The sequence below is a fragment of the Podarcis filfolensis genome (genome assembly GCF_964270895.1).
Source record: "Podarcis filfolensis genome assembly, chromosome: 10".
Classification (NCBI taxonomy): Eukaryota; Metazoa; Chordata; class Lepidosauria; order Squamata; family Lacertidae; genus Podarcis; species Podarcis filfolensis.
The window spans coordinates 33,623,970-33,646,284 of NC_139612.1; the positions used below are offsets into that span (position 1 = coordinate 33,623,970).

The 22,315-nt window shown below is 40.4% G+C and overlaps 2 protein-coding genes across 4 annotated transcripts; one reads left to right on the forward strand and one right to left on the reverse strand.

The window, feature by feature from the left end:
* The first annotated feature begins 1,339 nt into the window (after positions 1-1,339).
* Positions 1,340-13,252, forward strand: LOC310743951 (glioma pathogenesis-related protein 1-like). Of its 2 annotated transcripts, none has more exons than XM_083574714.1 (6): positions 1,340-1,946; positions 2,706-3,347; positions 6,557-6,802; positions 7,931-8,037; positions 10,782-10,864; positions 12,701-13,252. In XM_083574714.1, exons 2-6 carry the CDS (start codon positions 3,165-3,167, stop codon positions 12,877-12,879), a joined length of 798 nt encoding a protein of 265 aa, XP_083430840.1. In that variant the 5' UTR covers positions 1,340-1,946; positions 2,706-3,164; the 3' UTR covers positions 12,880-13,252. The 2 variants fall into 2 exon arrangements, with proteins under 2 accessions (XP_083430840.1, XP_083430841.1); XM_083574715.1 differs by having other exon boundaries at positions 2,888-3,347.
* Positions 13,225-21,110, reverse strand: KRR1 (KRR1 small subunit processome component homolog). 2 transcript variants are annotated; one of them, XM_083574675.1, is made up of 10 exons: positions 20,958-21,110; positions 19,673-19,848; positions 18,714-18,848; positions 18,320-18,445; positions 18,064-18,147; positions 17,193-17,249; positions 16,667-16,837; positions 15,308-15,385; positions 15,121-15,214; positions 13,225-14,084 (listed from the first exon to the last, which is right to left on the reverse strand). In XM_083574675.1, the coding sequence occupies exons 1-10, from the start codon at positions 21,034-21,036 to the stop codon at positions 13,951-13,953; spliced, it is 1,134 nt and encodes a 377-aa protein (XP_083430801.1). In that variant the 5' UTR covers positions 21,037-21,110; the 3' UTR covers positions 13,225-13,950. The 2 variants fall into 2 exon arrangements, with proteins under 2 accessions (XP_083430801.1, XP_083430800.1); XM_083574674.1 differs by having other exon boundaries at positions 19,673-19,851.
* Between the last annotated feature and the right edge of the window lie 1,205 nt (positions 21,111-22,315).

Below are 22,315 nucleotides of genomic sequence, written 5' to 3' on the forward strand. Positions count from 1 at the left end.
TTTGCCCATGAATGTATTGTTGTGGTTGTATTACTGCCAGACACATATTTGGGACTGGTGTGCAAATGCCTAGACAGTATATGATCACTATCTTTCTTGTATTTCTGTCTGTCTATATTGATGTGGTCTGGGGATCCTATGCTAAGATACTAGTTGATACCTCAGCTTTCTACACTTCATAATACTTGAACACTAATAATTGTAAACAAACTTCCCAACAATATTAACAATGGTGCCAGTGGAGGCTCTTCCACACTAGAGCTGGTGTAGCACAGCTCTGCCAAGAAGAATGCCAGACATTAACTACCCACCCTCCAAAAAAAACCCCAAACAAATCCACACGCTCCATTGTTAGCAGACCTCTATTAATCTCAGAAAGCTACAATTGTTAAACCATTCTGTGTAGCTCTATAGGGTGAATAGAGGTCTCCCTAATATCTCTCAGCACCCTTAACAAACTACAGCTGTCATGCTTCTTTGCAGGGAAGCCATGACTGTGATATGATAATGCTTTAAAGGTATAGTGCAGATGGGCCCTTAGTTGTGTCCTAAGTATCCATAAACCTGCTGCTTAAGTGTCCATTGTTTGTTTGCATGGAAGAGAATGGGGAGAAAACCTGAACAAGTTGCCATGCCTCTGTGATCCCATGGGCCACTCCTACATGACTTACTAGCAGTTCTGGCAGGTCCAGTGGGCATCAACTGTCATACATTAAATTGTATTAATAGTCTAGCTGTCAAGGGGAAATGTGCAATCCCCCCCAAAATTGGGAATTTCTTATTGAGATCCATAGGCCCACTCAAAATTACCAGGGGGCTACATATCCAACTATATATTGTAAAATCTGTTGATGCTGCTTAACTTCCACTTCACATATTGTTCATATATATTTCGGGTCCAATTCAATCAATACAGAATTGCATGCTTAGAACATCACACTTTTGAAAATGCAGTGGTGTCTACCATGGGTGTAGCCAGGATTTATGTTTGGGGGGGGGGCAAAACCGAGCTATCTGTGACATGATTGGTCAGTTAAATATTTTTTTTTTATTTACTTGATTGGGGGAGGGCAGCTGCCCCCCACCCCTTTGTCTACCCACGGCACCTGCTTTGTGTATTATTTTGTGTCACAAATGGATCATTACTTGTACATCTGGCATTCTCACATTCATTTTAAAAAACATAGCTGAAACACATGAATTTGCACATTGACCCTGGAATGAGGAGATTCATAAATTCTTCCAGTAATATGTCTCTATGTGGTTAGTCATTATTTTCTATAATAGTGAAATATTTGGTGGCCACATGGTTTTTCTACTAGGACAAACAGAAAATATAAAATATCGATATGGGAAAATGCTGTATATATGTCTATGTTTTTTGAAAGAAAAATATATATTCTGCGACTGTAAAGGTTTGGGGCTTGCAGTGTTGCAGGCCTGTGGCAGTAGATCTTGATGGCAAGGTTCTGTAGGGTGGGGAGAGAGACACGATCGCTTTGTGAATTTACTAGGTGGGGCCAGGATCAGGTAAATTCTCTCTGATCTGGGTGACAGCAGAATCCAACTGAATGGAAGTTCCAGTCAGTTGGGAGTTAACCATCAATACGGGAAACAGTTGAGTTTAGTCAGTTGAGTTGAAGGGGAGAAAGAGAGTTGATGAGGAGGGGGTGACAAATAGACCAAAGAAAAACAGAAGAAAAAACAGGCATGGGTATTTATACCCATTGAATTATTTTTTTCCTTCTGGCGAAGATCAAGGGAAGGGAGCTGGTGACTGAGTTGGTCTGAGATGCTGATCTATTTTAAAAGTCTTACCAGAGGATGGTTACACAGGCAGGTTTTTTAAAGTTGACTAAACTGTCCAAGCAACCCAGAAATACAACCAGAGGAGACTTGGGGTAAAGAGGCAGATTGTATCCAGAAGCAGGACTAGGATATTGGCGGTACGTATTTGGCTAGGGTGAGAGGTATAAAGAATATTGCCTGAGGTAAAAGCTGCTTAGAGGCTACTGTCTATTGAGTCCTCAGAAATTGTCAACTACTGTACTGCCTTTGAGGTCCCCAATATAAGTGTCAGTATCCTGTTACATGACACAGTATCAGCAATCTTAATTTCAAGTTCATTCTGTCTATAGTGTAGGTGCCCATCTCACACCTAAAATTTATATACATGCCATTAGGAGGTTTTGAAAGCCTTCTGAGGGAAACTGGTGGCAGCAGGAAATTAAATAAGCGCAGGTACCTAAACCTGTGTTTATAGAAAGTGCTGCTGAGAGAACTATATATTCTGGACTGGATAGTTTACTGTTGTGTGTAGTACTGTAATTCCCCCCCCTAAAGAGTCCTGAAATCACAAACCACTTCAAAATGTGGCTAGGACTGGTGTACAAGCCAAAATGGGGGGGGGGGAGTGAAGAGGTTTTAAAATTATTGCACATCTTATACATGCAATTCTGGAATATGGACAGATCTGCAGACTTGGCAACTATCAATATTTTGACATTGTGAACTATTATTACTTAAATTACTATATTATTTGTAGTGATTCAATTTTTTCTGTATATGGACACTGCAATTCCAATATTCTGTTGTACAAGTAATCAGTTGTCCATTTTTTAAAGTTTACTTGCTTTTTATATTTCACATTTGTTTTAATTATTTACTTTGTGGTGGTGGTGTTGTTATTTCCTGCCCTTCTCCAGCAAACAAATTAGTGACAAGACTAGAGTGGATCCGGAAAACACATCTCCAGTGCCAAAGAGGTGCTTTTATGAAGTTTATTTATTTCATTTAAAAAAATATTGCATCAAGAAGCTACTGAAAAAGGATTATTGTACATTCTCACATGAGACATTTTATAATGCTCATTACGGTTCTTAAATAGTAAAGGACTTATACCATACAAAGAGATGTTAGAGAAGCATATAAGGAAGTATAAGAAAAGGAACAGTTCAGATGCAAAATTGACTCATGGTCTCCGCCTTCTACTGAAATGCCTTCCGATGACTAATTTCCTGTAGTCTTTATGCTTATAAAGCAGAACAAGTGAGATTAAAGGCAGCCTGATGTTTTCAAGCTAAATATCAAATGCACAACAAAGAGGATTTTTTAAAAAGCTAATACATTATGGCACTCTAAGAAATCAACACAGTGACTGGAGAATGCCAGAAATCCATTTTTTCTTTGGTGTTTTGCTTTTCCTGAATCTCTCTCTTTCCTGCTACTTTTATGAGTCAAATACTTTGCCAGACATTGGAAATGCACAGTTTATTGAGGAATGTGTCAGAGTGCATAACAAATTCCGATCCAACGTGAATCCACCAGCTACCAACATGAAACGAATGGTAAGCGATGCTTCATTCTGTAGCTATGGAAAATGTGAACATTGCTTTATGTGTCTTGAAGATTTAAAATTACTTACTGGCAGGTGTTTTTAATTAAGGTATTAGATGCTACAGGTGTGTGCGTAACCCTAAATTATCACATTTCCTAATGAAACCTATGTTGTGTTTTATTAGCCATGGCCTCTAAAGTTCTTTCGAATGCATTTCTGCATTTTTGTTTTTTGTTTTTAACTGAAAGGGGTTTCTTAGGCACTTACTTCCTTTACTTGATTCCTACAAGCCAAATAGCACCAATGCTGCTTTCATAGCATCATCTGATGCAAACTATCGGAATTAAGGGGCTCAACCTGGGTAGCAAAGTCCAAATGAATACACTGGTGCCTTGCAAAACTGGTGCCTTTTTCATGATAATGTTTGGATTGATTTGGGACCTTGAAAAGCACACAGCACTAACTATGGGTAAATCCTGACAGGATAAGAATTCAATACCTTTATTAGGAACAGCTATGGATCAGAACAAAAAGTCATTGCTTTTGAGTTTTAAAGAACTCTAACACCACCACTATTATTTTTATTATTATTTTATTAATTAAGCTTATTGTTTGCCTTTTGTTGCCAATGCAACCCAAAGCAATGTACAGTACAAAAATAAATTATTCTTTAGAGAAAGGATTATGAGGAAATGATACATTGTTGATAGTGGAAGGCTTGTCTTCATGCTTACAGTTTTAAGATTGTGATTCAAAACTTTGCAATGTGCCCCTCAGATGCAACTGTAGATGGCTTTAATGCATATTGAGATAACTGTTGAAAATTATAAAATCTGCATTTATTTGGATTGCTCTCTAAGACAAATTGGATCTTACAGTTTCCTTTTAAGGTTACTACTGGACTAACCAGCACTAATTAGTGTCAATAGCCAAACTAGGATCCGCTCTGTTTTTTATGCTTATGCTTCTACCAGCAATTTCCCCTAATTTTCTTTAAAACTTCAGGGATGGTGATCAGGCATATATCCAACTTCCTTTTGAAGGTCAAACTACACATTACATTAAACGGATGTTGGAATTTTATTTTATTTTTTAGTTAAATTGCTGCTGTGGGGAGAGATCAGGACAGTGTAGGGTAGCTAACCCTTTCCTTCAAAAACAAAAGCCCCCAGCAGCTGTGAGCTATGGGAGAGAATCTGCTATTAACACAGAACATTATTTGTTCATTTACCTTACCCACCCTTCCCCATAAGATATTGGATGACTTCCAGCTTCCATGTCCATTGCCAATACAATTCCCCCACTCCAGCCTGCCCCACATAACCAACTCTGCAATAGCTCACTCGGTTAGCACCTGAGGAGAGCAAGGAATCATTAAGCAGCTAGCAGGTGCTCACTGTTTCCTATATTGGCCTTAATTTCAGTGTTGCCACTCCCTAGCTTGCAGAAGAGAGTGTGGGCTGAAGTATGGATGCATAAAGCCTAAACTAAATTAGAACTGTATGTAGCACTCTTATCATTTTTATTTCTAAGGTAAAGATTTTGTTTTAAATGAATATATAGTTCCTCTTTCAGGAAGCTTTTAATGTTTGATGTTTCATTGTGTTCCATTATATTTTGTTGGAAGCTGCCGAGTGGCTGGGGAAACCCAGTTAGATGGGTGGGGTACAAGAAAGTTGGTGTTGGTGTTAGTTCACACTGTTGAATGAAGATGGCTAACTGTAGGTAAACTATTTTGACTTTCTGTTGAGAGTTGTGGAGATAATAAGGTAGTTTGGCTGTTTAACTGCCAGTTAAATTCTTTCAGAACAAGGATAGGTTTGGGAGCAAAGTTTCTGTCTTTATATACAGGCACAGTACATTCAAAACTGGTGGGCTCTAACTAGTCAGTCAGTGTATATTCTTCAGCCCATTAGACCATAGTCACAACCTGATTTGCGGGGACGCGCTGAAATTTGAAATGATTGGCTGGAAAGAGACCTTGTCTCAAAATAAAAGGGTTGTTTAAGACTTCAATCATGCTTAGTCAGAGGAAACATGAAGAAGACGACAGAATATCAGTTGCAGGAAGAACTAGGAGCTGGAGGCAGGCAGGGGGCACTGGGGCTTAGAGGTTTGGGAAGTCTAAGAAAATCCAAGAGCAGAAATCCCTGCAGACCTCCTTGGATCCAACCATTGAAGAACATACGTCCCAAGAGGCAGCCTTCAAGAGAGTTCTATAGGCAAGTCAGTCAGATGCTGAATGCCTGAGGTAGCAGAGAGTGCTGGACCAGGATGAAGACTGCATCAGAAGTTTTGGGAAAAACCTAGAGGACTCTAGAGCCAGAGAGCTGCAAGTAAGGAGGTACTGGGCTTAGGGAAGGAAATATGAGGGCTCTGAGTCCTAGAGTCCTCCCACCTCCTTCCCAAAGCCCGGCACCCCACTTAGCCGACTTTGAGAAGGCAGTGCAGGGGCTGAGGGGTGTCACTGCAACAAGGCAGTGTGTGGCCCGCGGGTTCCATGTTGAAGTACTATTGTGGCCTACTTGGTATGAAAATTTGGACCATCCTGCTCTGTAGGGAAGAGGTGGTGGACCTGAGTGAAGAGTGCAAGCCCTCAGTGCCTAGCTGAGTGTTACCTGGGTATGCATGGTTTAGGGGAATTGGCTATAAAGCTGGATGGAACTGAATCTCCCATCTTCCTTTTGAAACACAACAATAGCCTTACAGTGTAACAATTCTGATTTAAACAAAAAACAGTAGCAAAGTAAACTTCAACATACAGTAACCATACAAGCTAATATCTGTTTATAACAGCAATTATTTAAAATTAAAGTGAAAATGAAGCAAATTATATTTTGAGTTGATACTGTGCTATTTTGTCCTACATTTATAGCTGCTGGGAGGTAAACGTAGGGCATAAATTGGTACGTGGATATATGGTGGCAACAGTAAAAGGGTTAGAAAAATAAGTAAAAAATTATAACTTAAGAAAATAAAATCTAAAGGTGCAAGGTACCTTTACATAACAAGTAGTGGAGGAGTGGGATCAGCACAGTATGGTGGCGGTGGCTTGCGATCTCCACCCATGCATTCAAGTTAACACAGAAGACTTAATTTGACAGTTATTTCCATGTTTTGGGGGAGGGGTGGTGACTAAATTTGTAAGAGCCTTAATTCTTCTAAATTTTAGGATTTTAAAAATTATATTGTAAATGAAATAATTTGTCTTTTCTGTAGAGCTGGGACCACAAACTAGCAGAGACTGCCAAAGGCTGGGCAAAGAGGTGCCTATTTCAACATAATTCTGACATCAAAATACCAGGGAAGGTACACCCCAACTTCACAACAGCTGGAGAAAATATTTGGACTGGCTCCTTTCAGATGTTTAATGTGACTTCGGCCCTCACTGATTGGTACAATGAAGTCGTGCATTACAACTATGATACCAGATACTGCAGTGATGTATGTGGACATTACACTCAGGTAAGCCAATGCTTACATCTTGACAGCTGATCTTGTATGCTTTCTAACATGTGCTGTGAGTCAGAAAATCTCTGCTTCGGATTTTGCCCTAATCAGTAAGCATAACAGTATCCCACAGATGCAGATGTTTTAAACTGTTTATGTATTTTTAAATAGCAGTAATCTGTCCTGGAACTTTGTGAAGGGTAAGTAAAAAACTGAATTGATGATGATAACAGGGTTATTCTAAAGATAACTCACATATGTGAAGCATTGAACATTCTGAAGCTCAGTATAAGTGCTCCACGTTACATTTTTCCATCTAAATCTCAAGGTTTTTCCACTGAAACATCAATAGTGTTATGATTATTTTCTGGACAGAGGGAAAGCAGCACTGAAATCTTAGTTGCACACACTTAATTGCAGAGAAAGAAGTAGTCTAGTTTACAGTTCCGACTCTGAAAGGGGGAGGGAGCCCTCAATATCCCTTAATCTGCTTTGCTTTGAAAAACAAAGCAGCTGGGTAAGTTAGCTGTTACTCTAGATCAGAGGTTTTCAACCTTTTTGAGTCCACTGCTCCCTTGACCAACTACATTCTTTCTGCGGCACCCCTGTGGGGCTCAGGAGCCCAGTTATGTCACACCTAGCCTGCAGAACTGGCAGCCTCTCACCCTTTTTTTTTTTTTTTTTTTTTGAACATGCTCCCTTTTGAACAGCCTCCTCTCGTTCAGAGTCCTCTGGGCAGCCGCAGCTGCTGCCCCTGGTCTCTGAACTGCCCTCCCTCAAAGAGAGGTGCCTCCTCACACTGCCCACAGGGGTCTGGGACTTCATGTCTGTTCCCAACAGCAAGGGCTGGCGGATTGGCTGGCTGGGCTCCCTTGCTTGCTTGCTTACTTACTCCAAGGCCGCCTCAGCTCCTGGCAACCAGCACCTGAGACACCATTCGCCTGGGGAGCTGCTGCAACAAATAGCTGTGCAAGCCTTTGGGAGGCAGAGTTGAGAGGGGGCATCAGAGAGGGGAGGGAACGAGAAGGCCAGTGTTGCCTGCAGCACCGCTGACCAATTAAGGCACCCCAGGGTGCCATGGCACACTGCTCTAGAGAAGTCTTAATACTAAATAATCTTCACAATCTACCCATTTAATTTCAGATGGTTTGGGCAACAACATACAAAGTTGGTTGTGCCGTTCTCTTCTGTCGTCAAGTAACAGGCTTTACGTCGAATGCTGCACATTTCATTTGTAACTATGGGCCTAGGTAAGTGTCAAGGAAGAATGAGTTACCGCAAGGGGTATGTGGTGGAGTTGGAGAGGGTCAGTTGGGAAGCACAGTTGAACAATTAGAGGAGCTTAATGGGATTAGGCAGAGGAGAGGAGGTTGGTTGTTCTGTTCATTAAAGGTTGATAGTCCGTATAGTAAACAGAGGAAAGTCAAGTATGGTAGGATAGTAGACAGAATTGATGATGATGATTTATTTTATTTATAAAATCACAGCTTGTGCTTCTCTTGCTTGCTTTTTTAAAATTATGAATGATTTGTTCTGGTCTGAAGAATTCTAAGAAAAATACCGGTATATCTCATCCCATGTGTTAGCTTTGATATGCAGAGTACACCAAACAGCAGGAGAATAATGTGGTGGCAGCTGTTTATTTTGGTTAAGGCTGCAGGGAGTCTGGACCCAGTGATCTTGAGCGCTCAGGGCATGGTATGGAACTCCTGCAACATTACAGGGAGCTTTTTGATTTATAATTAATGCAAGAAGTTTTCTTGTGAAGGAAATACTCTTGCATCTTCCAGAATCAAGAAGCTGGCAACTCTGGGTTAAGGCCAGCAAGTCCTTTCTGATCATGGTAAGAATTAAAGTTCAGTTTCAAGATGAACAGCATATCCAGCAATAGACCTAGTCTGGCGAATGTAGACATAGTCTTCATTACACATATACACTGATTTCATCCATAATAATAATAATTTTATTATTTATACCCAGCCCGTCTGGATGGGTTTCCTCAGTCACTCTGGGTGGCTTCCAGCATATATAAAAGCGTAATTAAAGGTCAAACATTTAAAAAAATCCTGATACAGGGCTGCCTTCAGATGTCTTCTAAAAGTTGGGAGGGCATCCCACAGGGAGGGTGCCACTGCCAAGAAGAGTAGTTTACTGTAAAGCTCTCTACACAGGACTGCTTTTAAATACAATGTTAATTGAAGACACCATTACCAGGATGTTGGAGGAGCAAGGCAGCATGTAACACACAAATCACATGGGTTACCAGTTTCTATCCAGGCTTAAAGTGAATATGTTAACCCCATAGAGCTCTGAATTGTTCAGGAACCGAGGTTATCTTAAGAACAGATGCTGCACATATGAACCATTCTAAGCCTGCTCTCTGGTCCATCATAAAATAGTTACTGATCCCTGGGTGGGGGATATATTTTTCAATGCTAATACAGGTAGGTGGAATAGCTGGGGACAGAAAGTTCCAGGAGAGGAAGGGTCAATGGAAGTTGGTCCTAGACAGGATGATGGAGGCGGCCTGTCTCTACCATTTGTTGTTTAGCTGTGTCCAACTCTTCGTGACCCCATGTACCAGAGCTCTCCTGTCTTCCACTGCCTCCCGCAGTTTGGTCAAACTCAATTTGGTAGCTTTGAGAACACTGTCCAACCATCTTGTCCTCTGTCGTCCCCTTCTCCTTGTGCTTCTACCATACTCCTTATGAATATGGTGAGGAAGGGAGGCAAAACGTTCCTGAAGACTGGAGTTCAAGACTCTCACAAACTACCATTGTAAGCAGTGGCCTGGCTCAGTGTGCTATAAATACCAGAGCTTTTGTGTAATATTGCAGATTATCACTCTCTGGCATTCCTTAAACCAGTAATGGGGGAAACCCATGCTCTTCCTGATATTGTTGGACTACAGCTTCCATCAGTGGCTATACTGGCTGGGGCTGTTGGGAGTAGAAAGAACATCTGGAGGGCCACAGCTTCCCCATTCCTACCTTAAACAATAAGAAATGGTATGCATTCATTAAACATGGGAGGTTTGCAGTAAACAGATTCTAGTGTACAGTATTGGTATAAAAACAACACATGGTATTGTTTATATGCCTAGGAACATTATGTTCAGGCAATGTAGGTAAGATTCTGATAGCATGTGCTTTGGTTTGAGAGTTCATTAGAGGCAAATATTTCCCCAAAACATCTTAATTAAAACAAGTGACATGGAAACAAACGTATTCCATTGTACATTAAGAACATTAATATTTATTTATTTTGCTAATTCCCAGTCTCCAGGTTTCAGCAAATGTAAATACATAAACAAAGGGGGAAATAGAACTCAACAGAAAATCATTAAATGTTAAAATCTTGCCCTTTCTCTTTTTGTTTCCCTAGCCTCGTACATTGATGTCCCTACCTGGTCTCAAATTAAATCTCCAAATGTATGGTTCCTATCTTAAATTGGAGGAGAGGGTTTGAATTCCCAGTTAATCATTGGGATGGCTAGACCAATATCAGCACTATCAATATAAAACAATTCCTTTCAGCTATTGCATGACAAATGCATCACCTCTCAGTTTATGTTAATTTTCAAAATGTATGAGTTAAATGAGTGTGTAGAAGAAAGGCATCATGATACATCAGTACCTTGGGTGGAGTTGAAAGCTCTTGTGCCACTTTCAGCAGTTGTCGAATAGAAAACAGCAAGAATCCAAACTGTGGTTTAACCTATCATTAAACTCAGGCACATAGCTGGGAATTGATACTTGATGAGTGTAGTAGGTTCAGTCTTGATTTCAAAAAGGTGGCTGCATCACCAGTTTAATGCCCTGAAATGTCCCTTCTTATGTCTGGCTGAGAAACTATCTAATTATTCCTACTCTCTATTATTAAGAATTTATACAGACAGCAAGCAGTTTGAATGTAACTGGAATAAGAATCTTTAAATCACATTCTGTACCCCCCTCTTTCCACAAAGTGATCTGACAAAGCTGTTCTTTTACAGTGGCAATTTTCCAACATGGCCATACAAAAGAGGAACACCCTGCAGCGAGTGTGACGAAGAACCGTGTGTAGACAAACTATGTGGTAAGTGAAAATGAATTGGACTTGCATGGCAAAAACAAAGTGTGACGATCGATTGAACATTTGTTACAAGGTATTATATTTAGAACTTGCCATAGTAGATTCCTCTCCTAGTTCTAATGTTAAGTCCCACCTCCTCTTGGAAAAATAGGGACATCCTACGTCACACCATTATAGCCAGAGATGGCTGTAAATATTCAAGGTCCTGAAGCTGGAAATGTAAAGTTTGTAGGAGAAGCTCATATGAGAACAGATGACTTAAGCACATTACTGTCTATTGGATCATGTGGAGGTGATACTTTATAAAAGTTCAGTGTGAAGCAGACAATCAGCACCCATTTTCAGGCTTTTTTTCAGTGGTGGTATGTCTGTTGTGGAACTCCACCCCTTCACAATGGACCACAAAGCAAATTTATGGTGAAGTATCTATTTGCTTGGAAGGAAGTATAATCCTGGGGAGTGCTCTTATGTCCATTTTTGTGCCTGTACAATGGTTTTTAATTGCAATTATGTAGTTGGTTGTGTGTTGCCACCTGCCACCAATAATTGCTGTACTTGTAGCAGCTTTGCAAAGTAGTGCTGGAACTGGGCTGTTAGTGTACAGCTTTGTTCATACTGAAGTTTCTCCATGCAGAATATTCACATGGGGAAAAAGTTCCCCATTATTTTAGGTGAGCTAGAACATAGTGAGAGCTGGAACCTCTTTGCTAGTTTTCCAGCAGCAGCCAATATCCAGCCAGATACATTCCACAATGCACCCTGTAGCGAGAAATGTGGTTTCTAGAACGTGATTTGTTTTTCAGAGACAACATATGTACAGTGGTGCCTCGCAAGACGAAATTAATTCGTTCCGCAAGTTTTTTCTTCTTGCGAGTTTTTCGTCTTGCGAAGCACGGTTTCCCATAGGAATGCATTGAAAATCAATTAATGCGTTCCTATGGAGACCGCTTGCCAGGCTGGCGGTGCGGAGAAGGGATTTTCTCCCCACCGCAAGCCTTCAGGACAGGTACGGGAACAGAGGGGAAGGCGCGCAGCGCTTCTCCTCTGTTCCCGGGGCTTGCGGTGGGAGGAGGGTTTTTCCTCCCCACCGCCAACATTCAGAACAGCATTCTGAATGTTGGCGGTGGGAAGGAAAACCCTCCTCCCACCACAAGTCTTCAGGACAGCCATCCGAAGGCTGGCGCGGGGAGAAGGTCTCTCCGCCCCACCGCCAGCCTTCGGAGGAGGTCTGAGGACAGTGGGGAAGACGCGCTGCGCTTTCCCGCTGTCCTGGAGATTTCCCTGTGGGCTTTCGTCTTGTGAAGGAAGCCCATAGGGAAATTCGTTTTGCGAAGCGCCTCTAAAACGGAAAAACCCTTTCGTCTAGCGGGTTTTTCGTCTTGCGAGGCGTTCGTCTTGCGGGGCACCACTGTATAACCCCCAGTCTATAAGATCTTGATAGAATTTAGGCTACACCAGATTAAATGTTGTTTCAGATATCTAGACAGCTGTGAATGCAGACTCCCTTGCAAATCTGATGCATGCTGTAGAATTAGATACATGCAGAAAACTAATTAGTTGACTAATATTTTCAGCACACTCCAGGGACTTTTGACTTTGTAGAGGCACGGAAGATGCATTTGCTCTACACATGGAAGAAGCAGGGGGGAGGGAGTCACAGATTTATTTCATAAACAGCAGGCTGCCTAGGGTCCTAGAATGAAGACCATGAACTTTGGCTTTTTACATAGACCCCAAGAAGTTTTGTCAGCTTTAGAATGATTCATAATTTACAAGCCTAATAATCGAGGAAGTTTCAAACTTGAACTACTCTTAATGTCTTTTTACTTTTATTTATAGGTAAAGTCCAGGAGGAGTCAATTTCTGACCAGGATGACTCAATTCGTAACCAGAAGGAGTCAATTTGTGACCAGTACTGTATCACCATTCTAATACTGAGACCATCTTTTGCTTTAGGGACTTTAGCAGCAGTCTTCTTTGTGAAGCAACGTTATCCCACAATATTTTTTTATGAATAAACTAGCAATGGAGATAAAGAGCTGGTGGATTAAGCATAGTTAGCTGGTATATGGCATTAACGATTAAATGTCAAGTCCAAAGTCTGCTTTAGAGCAGGCTAGTCAACAAATCCCATGAACTGTAGTCAGACATCTGCAGGACACCACACTAGCTATCCCTGCCTGCTTTGTTTAAAAATTGATAGCAGAAAACAATGCACCCTTTAGTTCATGGTTCAAAAGTGATGTCTGTTTCTGGGGTGGGTTATTTCTTTACTTACCTGATTTTAATGCATTTGTTATGTGTTCATGTACATCAATAAAGCATAACAGGGAGGCATAATTTATGACATCTTGACCACAATATTAATAAAATGTTGTATTTTTTTAAAAATGAGCAGTGATAATGTAAATTGTTGGAAGGGTCTAAAATGTAAACAGCACTTGGGGAAAATAAGATTTAACATTTTCTCAGACTCTGCCTTCTTTCCATAAGTCACACATCACAATACCACAAATAAATGCCAAGTACAGGTGTGCAGGTAGCTGGATAGAGTGGGCATGCAAACAAGTCTTGCTTTGCTATCCTCACAACTACTGCATCCCCACCCCAAATTCCTCTGTTACAGAGGGAAGGCCTGCAAGAGATATGAATACTCTATACCATAAGGGAGACCTGATAAAACAGGACTTGTGACTGCACAGATTCAACAAAACCAAGTAGAAGCCCCCTGGCAGACTTTCCCCACAGAGGTCAGGGATTGAAAGGTGTGCAACACGTATAAGGCTGTGGTAAGTGTTTCCATTCATTCTGACAAATGACACCACAATATACTGTACAAAATAATATCTGGTAATATTGTGTATGCTAAAAACCTTCATACCAAAAACTTTCAATGCAAAGAACAAGCTGCCAGTTTTACTTTCTGCAAACCTTGAAATCACTGAGGGGGTTTTCCAGGCCACAGAGAAAGCAAAATTTGCAAGTAGTTTGATGTGCACTACGACAATGCATCTAGTCAGTTATAAATCTGCAGTTTATGAAAACTTCCTCCAGGGAAAAAAATGGAGCACTACAACCTTAAGGAAAGATCATTTCTTTTTCTTTGCATCTGCTGCAATTTTTAACTTTACTTCTTCCTCTGGAAGTGCTCCCAACTTCTTCTTCTTTGCCTTTTTAACCTTTTCTTTAATAGCTTGGATATCAATTTTTGTTTCAGCCGAAGCTACATAAAAAAGATAAAATATGGGTTATGTATTTGTAGGTAAACAAATTGGACCCAATGTATATTCAAAACTTTTACACACATCCACTGAACCAAGTAACATGACATCAAGTTGTGCTTAGCAAACTGTCCTGATTCACATGTCATGATCAGCTAGAGTGAATTACCATGACCATGTGAATGTACTGCCTCCCAGAGAAGAGATGGCACCAACTTTGCTCCTCCTCAGGCTCTTTTAGGGCAGCACAGGATGGCAGTTAAGCAAAGATTTGGGTTTAGTGTGTCATCGGAACCTGTGATGGTGGTTAAAGGCTCTCTTCCTTAACCACAGGACTAACTTTGACTACAGTGTTGACCCTGTGTGTTGCAGCTGTGAAAAGCAATTTACACTAGCAGTCATTAAGAAAGGGATTAAAAAAATACAACTGCCAATACAGTGCCATTAAACAAATATATAGTGCAACTGCATCTGAAATATTGTGAACAGTTCTGGTCCTCTCACCTCAAAATTATACTGTAGTGCTGGAAAAGGTTCAAAAATAAGCAACCAAAATGATCAAGTAGTTTGAAGCCAGCTCCCCAGAACTATGGCACTACTTGTTACTTGGTGTTATCCTTCATTAATGTTAAAGCCATCAATGACTACTAGCCATACTGGCTATGTTTTCCCTCCCCTGGCGGTAGCAAAACTGTATGCTTCCATACACAAGCTGCTGGGAATCACAAGTGGGACAGGCAGCATGGATGCAGCACTCAGGGTGGGCTCATGGCCTTGCAGCAGGCCTGTTTGGCCTCTGTGAGAACAGGATGCTAGACGAGATGAGCCTATGGTGTGATACATCACTAACCAGAAACATAATTCTTCACTTTTCTCTTCCTCAGAAGACTTGTTACTATGTCAACATAGAAGACCAATGTTAATTGATTACACAGAAAGGCCAAAATAATTTCCCTTCATCATGTCAATACTGAAAAGAGAACTCAATTATAAAAGGTGTTGTTTTTTACAACAAATAATAATTTGAACTCATCTTACCCTTCTTTGGTTTTACAACTGTTTTTTCCTTGGGTGGAATAAAAGCTTTGTTTCTCTCCTCTTGCCTCCGACTGATTGCTTCTGCTTGTTTTGCCTAAGTTTAAAAAGGTCATACATTTCAGACAGAGCACATAAGATTAACATGCATATTTTAAAACAACTTCAAAAGATACCAGAGTGGCCGTACCTTTATCTCCTCTACCCTCTTACGCTTCTTTTGACTTTCTTTCAAGAAATATTCACCACTTGCCAATTCCTTATCAATCTGTAAAAATAAAAATTATGATTACCATGTTTCATACTGAATAATTTTTTAAAAACAATAAAATAATAATCAGAAAGCATTTTAATTTTTTTTCATTAAATCTGTATTCCTTCCTTTCTCCCAAAAGTACATATTGAAATGAAGCTCCAGCAAATTCTACAAAACTGGCAGTGTTTAACCAAGGTTTTATGTATGAGCACACAGTACACAAAGGATTATAAATGGATTAAGTACTACCATAACTTAGATTGCAGTTCTAATACCCATATACTGTACAGTACTATGAATAAAATCCACTTAACTCAATGGGACTTATTTCTGAGTGAAGCATGCAGAGTCAAGCAATCAGCAAATTTCTTTTGTATGGCAAATAATTTTATATGAATGGTCGTGTGAGTTTTAAAACTGAATGGTAGCTTAAACTGTTTTACTTAAACTGTTTAATAAAAACTAAAATGTCTTTATAAATAATACTAAATAGTATTTAATCACCAACACCAAATAAATATGCAATTGTGCAGTCATTTGTACATATGAGGAAACATTTATTAAACACTACAACTCACTAAACCCATCAACAGTGACCATGGAAATTTCAGCAGGGGGTTAACTTAACATGTAAGCAACCCCTGCTGAAATTTCCCGTTACATGACTATTAAGAATGCAGAAGCCCTGTTTTCCTTTCTCAACTGCCCACCCTAAAGCCAGCATAATTTTCACTCACACCTAAGTGAAACAAAATAAATTCAAAACAGCCTGCATACATTTGCTATCGTTCTGGTAGGAAATTGTCATCTGCTTTACAGAGCAATCCAAACCCCTGATCCACAAAACTAGAGGTGGTCTTGAGTGAAGCAGAAGAGTTATGTCTGCCTCTGTCAGCAAGAAGCAGCCCAGGTTCCTAAGCTGCTTCAGCTTCCAGCAAACTATAGCAAGGGGCTTCATTTAGGCTGGTTTGCTGTGACAACCTAGAGCTGGCACAGGAAACATATAGACTTTTTCAAGCCACTGGCTGGCACAAGCAGTGGAGCTCTAGATGCTGTGAACACTGCACAGCTCTGTCAAGTGTTAGGACTCCAACACTTTTATATAGATTGTAGATAGCATTCTACTCTTCTGAATATTAATTCTTCTTTGCCACTGCCTTGAGATTTCCTTTGTTGGGACAGAAAGGCAAGCAAATTCCCTTTTAAATGTATATTTGGATTCCTTGATGTGCAATCAATTTAATTCAAACTCATCAATGTTCTGCAGTAAAATTCAAGTGAGATATAACAGACCTGACTCTCTGGTTGTGGAGGTGGGAAGGGAGTATATTCCTTCTTGACATTTTTCTTCTGTGGTTCTTTCCGTTTGTTTAAATTCTTGTGTTTGAATTTAGGCAAAAACCGTTCCCAGTTCTGCAATCGTAATTCGGGGTCTTTTGACAATTCCCTTTTAATCATCAGAGTCTTCAATCACATTAAAACAACAAGAAATTAGAACATAGTATTTGCTCTGCTCCTTTTAAAAAAATACATTCAGAGACACAGGGAAAGCGAGGTTATAGTAGATAAAAACAACATAATTTAATTATAGCAGATAACATAAGGTATCAAATGTGAGAATGATCAAATTTATAAACTAAGTAACCAAGCCAAATTATGCCATGTTCTTTTCATGTTTTTTAACATGACCAATGACATAAGAATTTTGTTATAGGAGAATGTTTAAAAGTTAACCAGCACCTCAACTGAAAATTGTTACAGTAAGGAAAGAGTGATACTTACATAAAACATCTTATACAATAAAGAAAACTGCACTCACCTTGATGTTGTATATGGGATGAATATTCTTCATTGTATCAAGAACAACTTTCCTAACCTAGATTTTTTTTAAGAATGCAAATGGAGTAGTTTTAATGGCTAAATTTATAAACCACTGTATTTTAAAAGATAATACTAAGAACAAGCCTATTTCAATAAGCAAAGCTTATTAATCTTATATTTAATTGATCTTTTCAGAACCATTCACTAAGTTTCAGAAGAAGCAGACTGACAAACTGATCCTTTAGTTTACACAAAAGCTTGCATGCTATGGACAATTTAAGCCAGGCTTCCTCAACCTCGGCCCTCCAGATGTTTTGAGACTACAGTTCCCATCATCCGTGACCACTGGTCCTGGTAGCTAGGGATCATGGGAACTGTAGGCCAAAAACATCTGGGGGGCCGAGACTGAGGAAGCCTGGTTTAAGCAATAGTAAGATTTTTGGTACTTGTACCCTGAAGCAATACTGCACCCATGTAAGGAAATTTGTGTGTAGCAAAAACTTTGTCATCATGTTTTCCACTTGTCCTAGTGCACTTCCACTACTTAGCAGCTTGCATGGATGCAAATACTTGGTGCTTAAAGCATTTTTTGTCTAATACAGGGTGAGCCTTTTAAAAAAGGCCCCATGGAACATGTGTACTCTGTATCCACGGGGCCTCTTTTAAAGGACTCACCCTGTACAAAAGGACCACAGAACTTAGCTGCATGATAAAAGTTCTATGTCAGCGACCAACAGTGTAATAACAAAGTGAATTCCTTGGACAAAAACTGAACATTTAAATAAGGTATAATTACCAGATTTTTTCGGGGGGGGGGTTAAATGCATGGAACTTCTAAAACATTATTTCCTGTGGAAAAGAGATCTTACCTCTTTCAAGCCATTAAAAGGTCCAAGAGCTGAAACAGTATTTCCCTGAACCATGATGTAGCAGTTTGTTAGCAGTTCCAGGGCCTATGTCAGAAAAAGAAATATTTCAGGACTCAAATCATGTAAGCAGCTTTCTTAACAAACACTAACGCTTCAGTCTTAAATTCACTCACAGGAAGTAAACCCCACTGCACAGACTGTGACTTATTTCTAAGTAAACATACATAGGATTGATCTGTAAGTATGTAAGACCAACCTTGAGAGTAGATCCATTGGGACCAATAAGTCTTTGTCTTCTTTTTATAAATCTTTCTCTGTTTCTGACCAAGGACCCAATTTTAATGATGTCACATGCAACGTCATCTTCAAGGATACGTACAGCCTAAATGGAACAGCAGAGACAGTTAAACAGACACAAATATAGGCAGAAACATATTTAATATTACTTCACTCTGAGAAACTATTCTGCAAAATGATTCTATATCCAAGTTAGACTGCTACTTCCACTGAATGACTATTCTAATAAATCCAGGATATCTATCAGATTATTAATTCACAGATTTGCGGGGGGTTTTCCCTGACAAAATTAATTGACAATTTAATAGAAATGTAGCAATGGCAGACCACAATTATTTTATCACTGAACAAACCTGCTCAAATGGAACACTTCTTGCTAAAAGCTTTATTAAGTCTCTGGCTCTGATGATTATATATGGGTCAAAGGTCTTCTTTGTTGTGCTGACAGTCATGCTTCCTTCTATTAAGTCTAAAGCTGCATTGATGTGCTGTAAGACAAAGATGGAAGTAACAGGCTATATAGAAACTTTACTGTTTAACAACCTCAGAGTTTTAAACTGAAAAACAAATTTTACAGTCAGAATATATATGAATACCAAACGAACAAAAAAGAAGTTATTTCGATAATTTTCATGACATAGGAATTGTAAAGAAAATGTATTTTTTAAATTAACAGGACTTTCAGGACTGGTTTCATGCTCCAGTAGGAAGATCATTCTTGGTCTCGTTACTGCTGTTCCTCCTTGCTTTTGCAGCTTATTTACCTACTCTCTCTGAGTGAAAGAACAAAGAGAGGAGCAAAGAAGAACAGTAATCTGCACATGGCTTATCCTCTCCCTCTGAAAAGAGGTCAGAATGGGCCCAGAGAGGCAGCCAAATGAACTTGCAACAATGAGGAGGAAGTGGACACACGCAGATAAAAAATCCCATTGAGAACATATTGGCCAAAGGACCCTCCAAACAAAATGTGCAACCAGCATTAAGGATTCCCCAATAATTATTCCTGCTAACTGCAAAAATGTCCATTAACATCACATAGATCTCATGTTACTTCAAACATCTGCTGCAGAGACACATGTGATTTATTTCCAATGGATCCTGCAGGCTGCTCCAACTTCTAAACAGTAGCTAGATGCTCACAGAGTAATGTAAAATGCTGTGAAAACAGTCATTTATTATTTTAAGTAGCTTGAAACCTGTGCCCATTTCCATTCATGGAAGCAGAAATAAGAACACAACCTGGGCCATCAGCAATCTAGACTCTTAAGTAGAAAGTTAACACACTCCATTTAAGAATAGAAAGTATTCTTACATGTTCCGTCAAAGTTTTCTGCACCAGTGGCCAGCATTCTTTCAGATAAGCTTCTCTGTATTTTGGGAACAGAGTGGCAAAGCTGCTTTCTTCCAGGAGACCTCTAGGATTATCTTCTCTTGCAAATGCTGGCTCTTTCCACCCATCAGGAACAGTGAGAAGTTCAGAATCGTCCACTGCTAGCAATAAAGAAACATATTAGTTTTCCCTAAATGAAAAAGTGGGAAGGGTGTGATGCAGGAGAGACCAAGGAAGGTGCCACAACTATCGCTCTAGACTTTTTCTGAACTCTGAAGTGAGAAAAACACGTGAGGTGCAGTTACAGATAGGTAGCCGTGTTGGTCTGCCATAGTCAAAACAAAAAAATTTTTTCCTTCCAGTAGCACCTTAAAGACCAACTAAGTTAGTTCTTGGTATGAGCTTTCGTGTGCATGCACACTTCTTCAGATACTTCTTCAGATACTTCTTCAGGTATCTGAAGAAGTGTGCATGCACACGAAAGCTCATACCAAGAACTAACTTAGTTGGTCTTTAAGGTGCTAGTGGAAGGAAAAAATTTTTTTGTTTTGACGTGAGGTGCAGTACAACAGCTGTAAAAAAAATAAATCAGGGTACAAAAATGCCCTGCAATATTCCAAACCACAACCTTAAAGAAACATATGCAACTTGGCTTCTAGGAAATCATTCCCATGCGAAATATTACTATTACAAGTTAGTTCACACTCGTGTTATCCGTCTCGGCCTCGATTTAGTCCTCTACCCACCGGGCACCACTTTTCTGCATGCCAGGAAAGCTCACACCACCAGAAAATAGCGCAATCTCTATATGTTTCCCAAGAAGCAGACATCAGATGTCAAAGAAATAAACAACTACCTGACGTTTAGAAGACATCTGAAGGCAGCCTTGTTTAGCGAAGTTTTTAATGACTGATGTTTTAATGTATTTTTAATCTTTTGTTGAAAGCTGCCCAGAGTGGCTGGGGAAACCCAGCCAGATGGGTAGGGTATAAAAAATAAATATTATTATTATTGAAAAACACAAACAAGAAGTTGCCAATTTTTTAAATACTCATTCCTAATCCTTCTTCCCTCTCCCCCAAAGGAAACAAGGCACTAACAACAACAACAACAGCAGCAGCCAAGGCGTGCCAAGACCAAGGCGGGTTTCACGGGGGTCTATAGAAGACGAAGCGACCAACACAGACCCAAGCCTCGAAAAGGCGCCACACGTGGCGGGAGGAACCCACGTGAAACGCCTTCGCGTGGGGTGGGGATATGACGTCACCTTTGCTCGCTTTCTTGGCCTTGGGGGTCCTCCCCCCCGCGGCTCCCTCCCCACTCTCAGCCTCCTTGGGGGTCGCCATGGTGCCCCTCGCTCCACCCGGCAAACGCTCCACACGGGCGACCCGGAAGCGCAGCGCGAAAGAGGAAGAGCGCGATGCCTCCTGGGAGCCGCCATCTTGCCTCTAGGATTTGTCATGTAGAGGTAGGAAAATAGAGAACAGGCTGAAAGCTTGACGGAACCAAAAAGCGAAAAGCCGCCACAGGTTTTCTAGGACTATCGTGCCGTTGCGCCAACTCATCCCATAGCCAGGTGGTGGTTGTTTTTAAAAAAGCACTTTACTCTGCGTTGGAAGTGGAAACCTCATTCTATTTTTAGGATTGAGATGGGGCGCGCCTCTTATTCTTTCCACCTCTATGGCCTCTTACTGCTCCCAGCCCCGCCCAGCAGCCATGCTTTCTGGGCTTTGCAGTTTTCAGCATTAGCTCCTGGACGCATATAAACCGCGGTGCACGCGGGTTTCCTTTTTGTGTGTGTTGCCGCTGCCAAGGCAACCCGCAACAGATTCAGAGCGCGATTGCAGTTTTGCTGTTTCGGAACTTTGCGCGCTCGTTTTACCAAAAGAAATAGGTCTCTCCTAAAATGTATTACCTTTTAAATCTCCTCCTTTGGTACCGACTCTCAGGATCAGACCATTGCACCAAGTCATGCATAGTGATTAGACATAGGAGCAAACTCCTAGGGCCCCCCATAAAATATTTGGGGGGCTGCCCTGCCCCCCAAAAGTTGCCATTCAGATAGTATGCGTACCCCACATCTTGTGATCGATTGTGTGGGGCAGGGTTTACCTCCCCAATATTTTATTCAAGTCGGCACCCCTGTTAGATATGCAGCATGTATGAATCTCAAAAGTAATTCATACTGAAACGGCAGTCTGAAACCCGATAGTCGTTTACAACGGAATAAATCCGTTTGAACTCAGTAGCAATCAGTTTCAGGTAAATATGCAGCGGAACAAAGTACTTTTATCCCTAACTTCAAAGCAGGCACTGAAACCTTGATGTACCCCCTCCCCGCCCCCAAAAGGAAAGGATTGTACTGATACATGTATTCAATACATGTAGCTACTGATTGTATTTCTCACTAATGTTACATTTTACATACACATCTCTGTACTGCTAGCATATTTTACTTCATCAAAGCCCAAGATTTACCATGCATGTCCCACAACAATAAAAAGAATGTGATCTCTTTCCAAACATGGAAATAAAGGAGCTTGCTCTCAGCTTCAGTTAGAATGGCTTTTCAATGAGAAGCACTTCACATCTGCAAATATCCATTTTCATTCCACCCTTCTTTCC

Bases quoted from the DNA above. Each gene is read 5' to 3' on its own strand.
- LOC310743951 (XM_083574714.1), top strand. From the start codon at position 3,165: ATGCCAGAAATCCATTTTTTCTTTGGTGTTTTGCTTTTCCTGAATCTC. The intron at 6,803-7,930 runs GTAAGCCAATGC...ATTTAATTTCAG, and splicing joins TATGTGGACATTACACTCAG to ATGGTTTGGGCAACAACATA. The intron at 10,865-12,700 runs GTAAGTGAAAAT...TTTTATTTATAG, and splicing joins GTGTGTAGACAAACTATGTG to GTAAAGTCCAGGAGGAGTCA.
- KRR1 (XM_083574674.1), bottom strand. From the start codon at position 21,036: ATGGCGACCCCCAAGGAGGCTGAGAGTGGGGAGGGAGCCGCGGGGGGG. The intron at 18,148-18,319 runs GTTGGTCTTACA...TTTCTGACATAG, and splicing joins CCAATGGATCTACTCTCAAG to GCCCTGGAACTGCTAACAAA. The intron at 17,250-18,063 runs GTAAGATCTCTT...AAAAAAATCTAG, and splicing joins CTTTTAATGGCTTGAAAGAG to GTTAGGAAAGTTGTTCTTGA.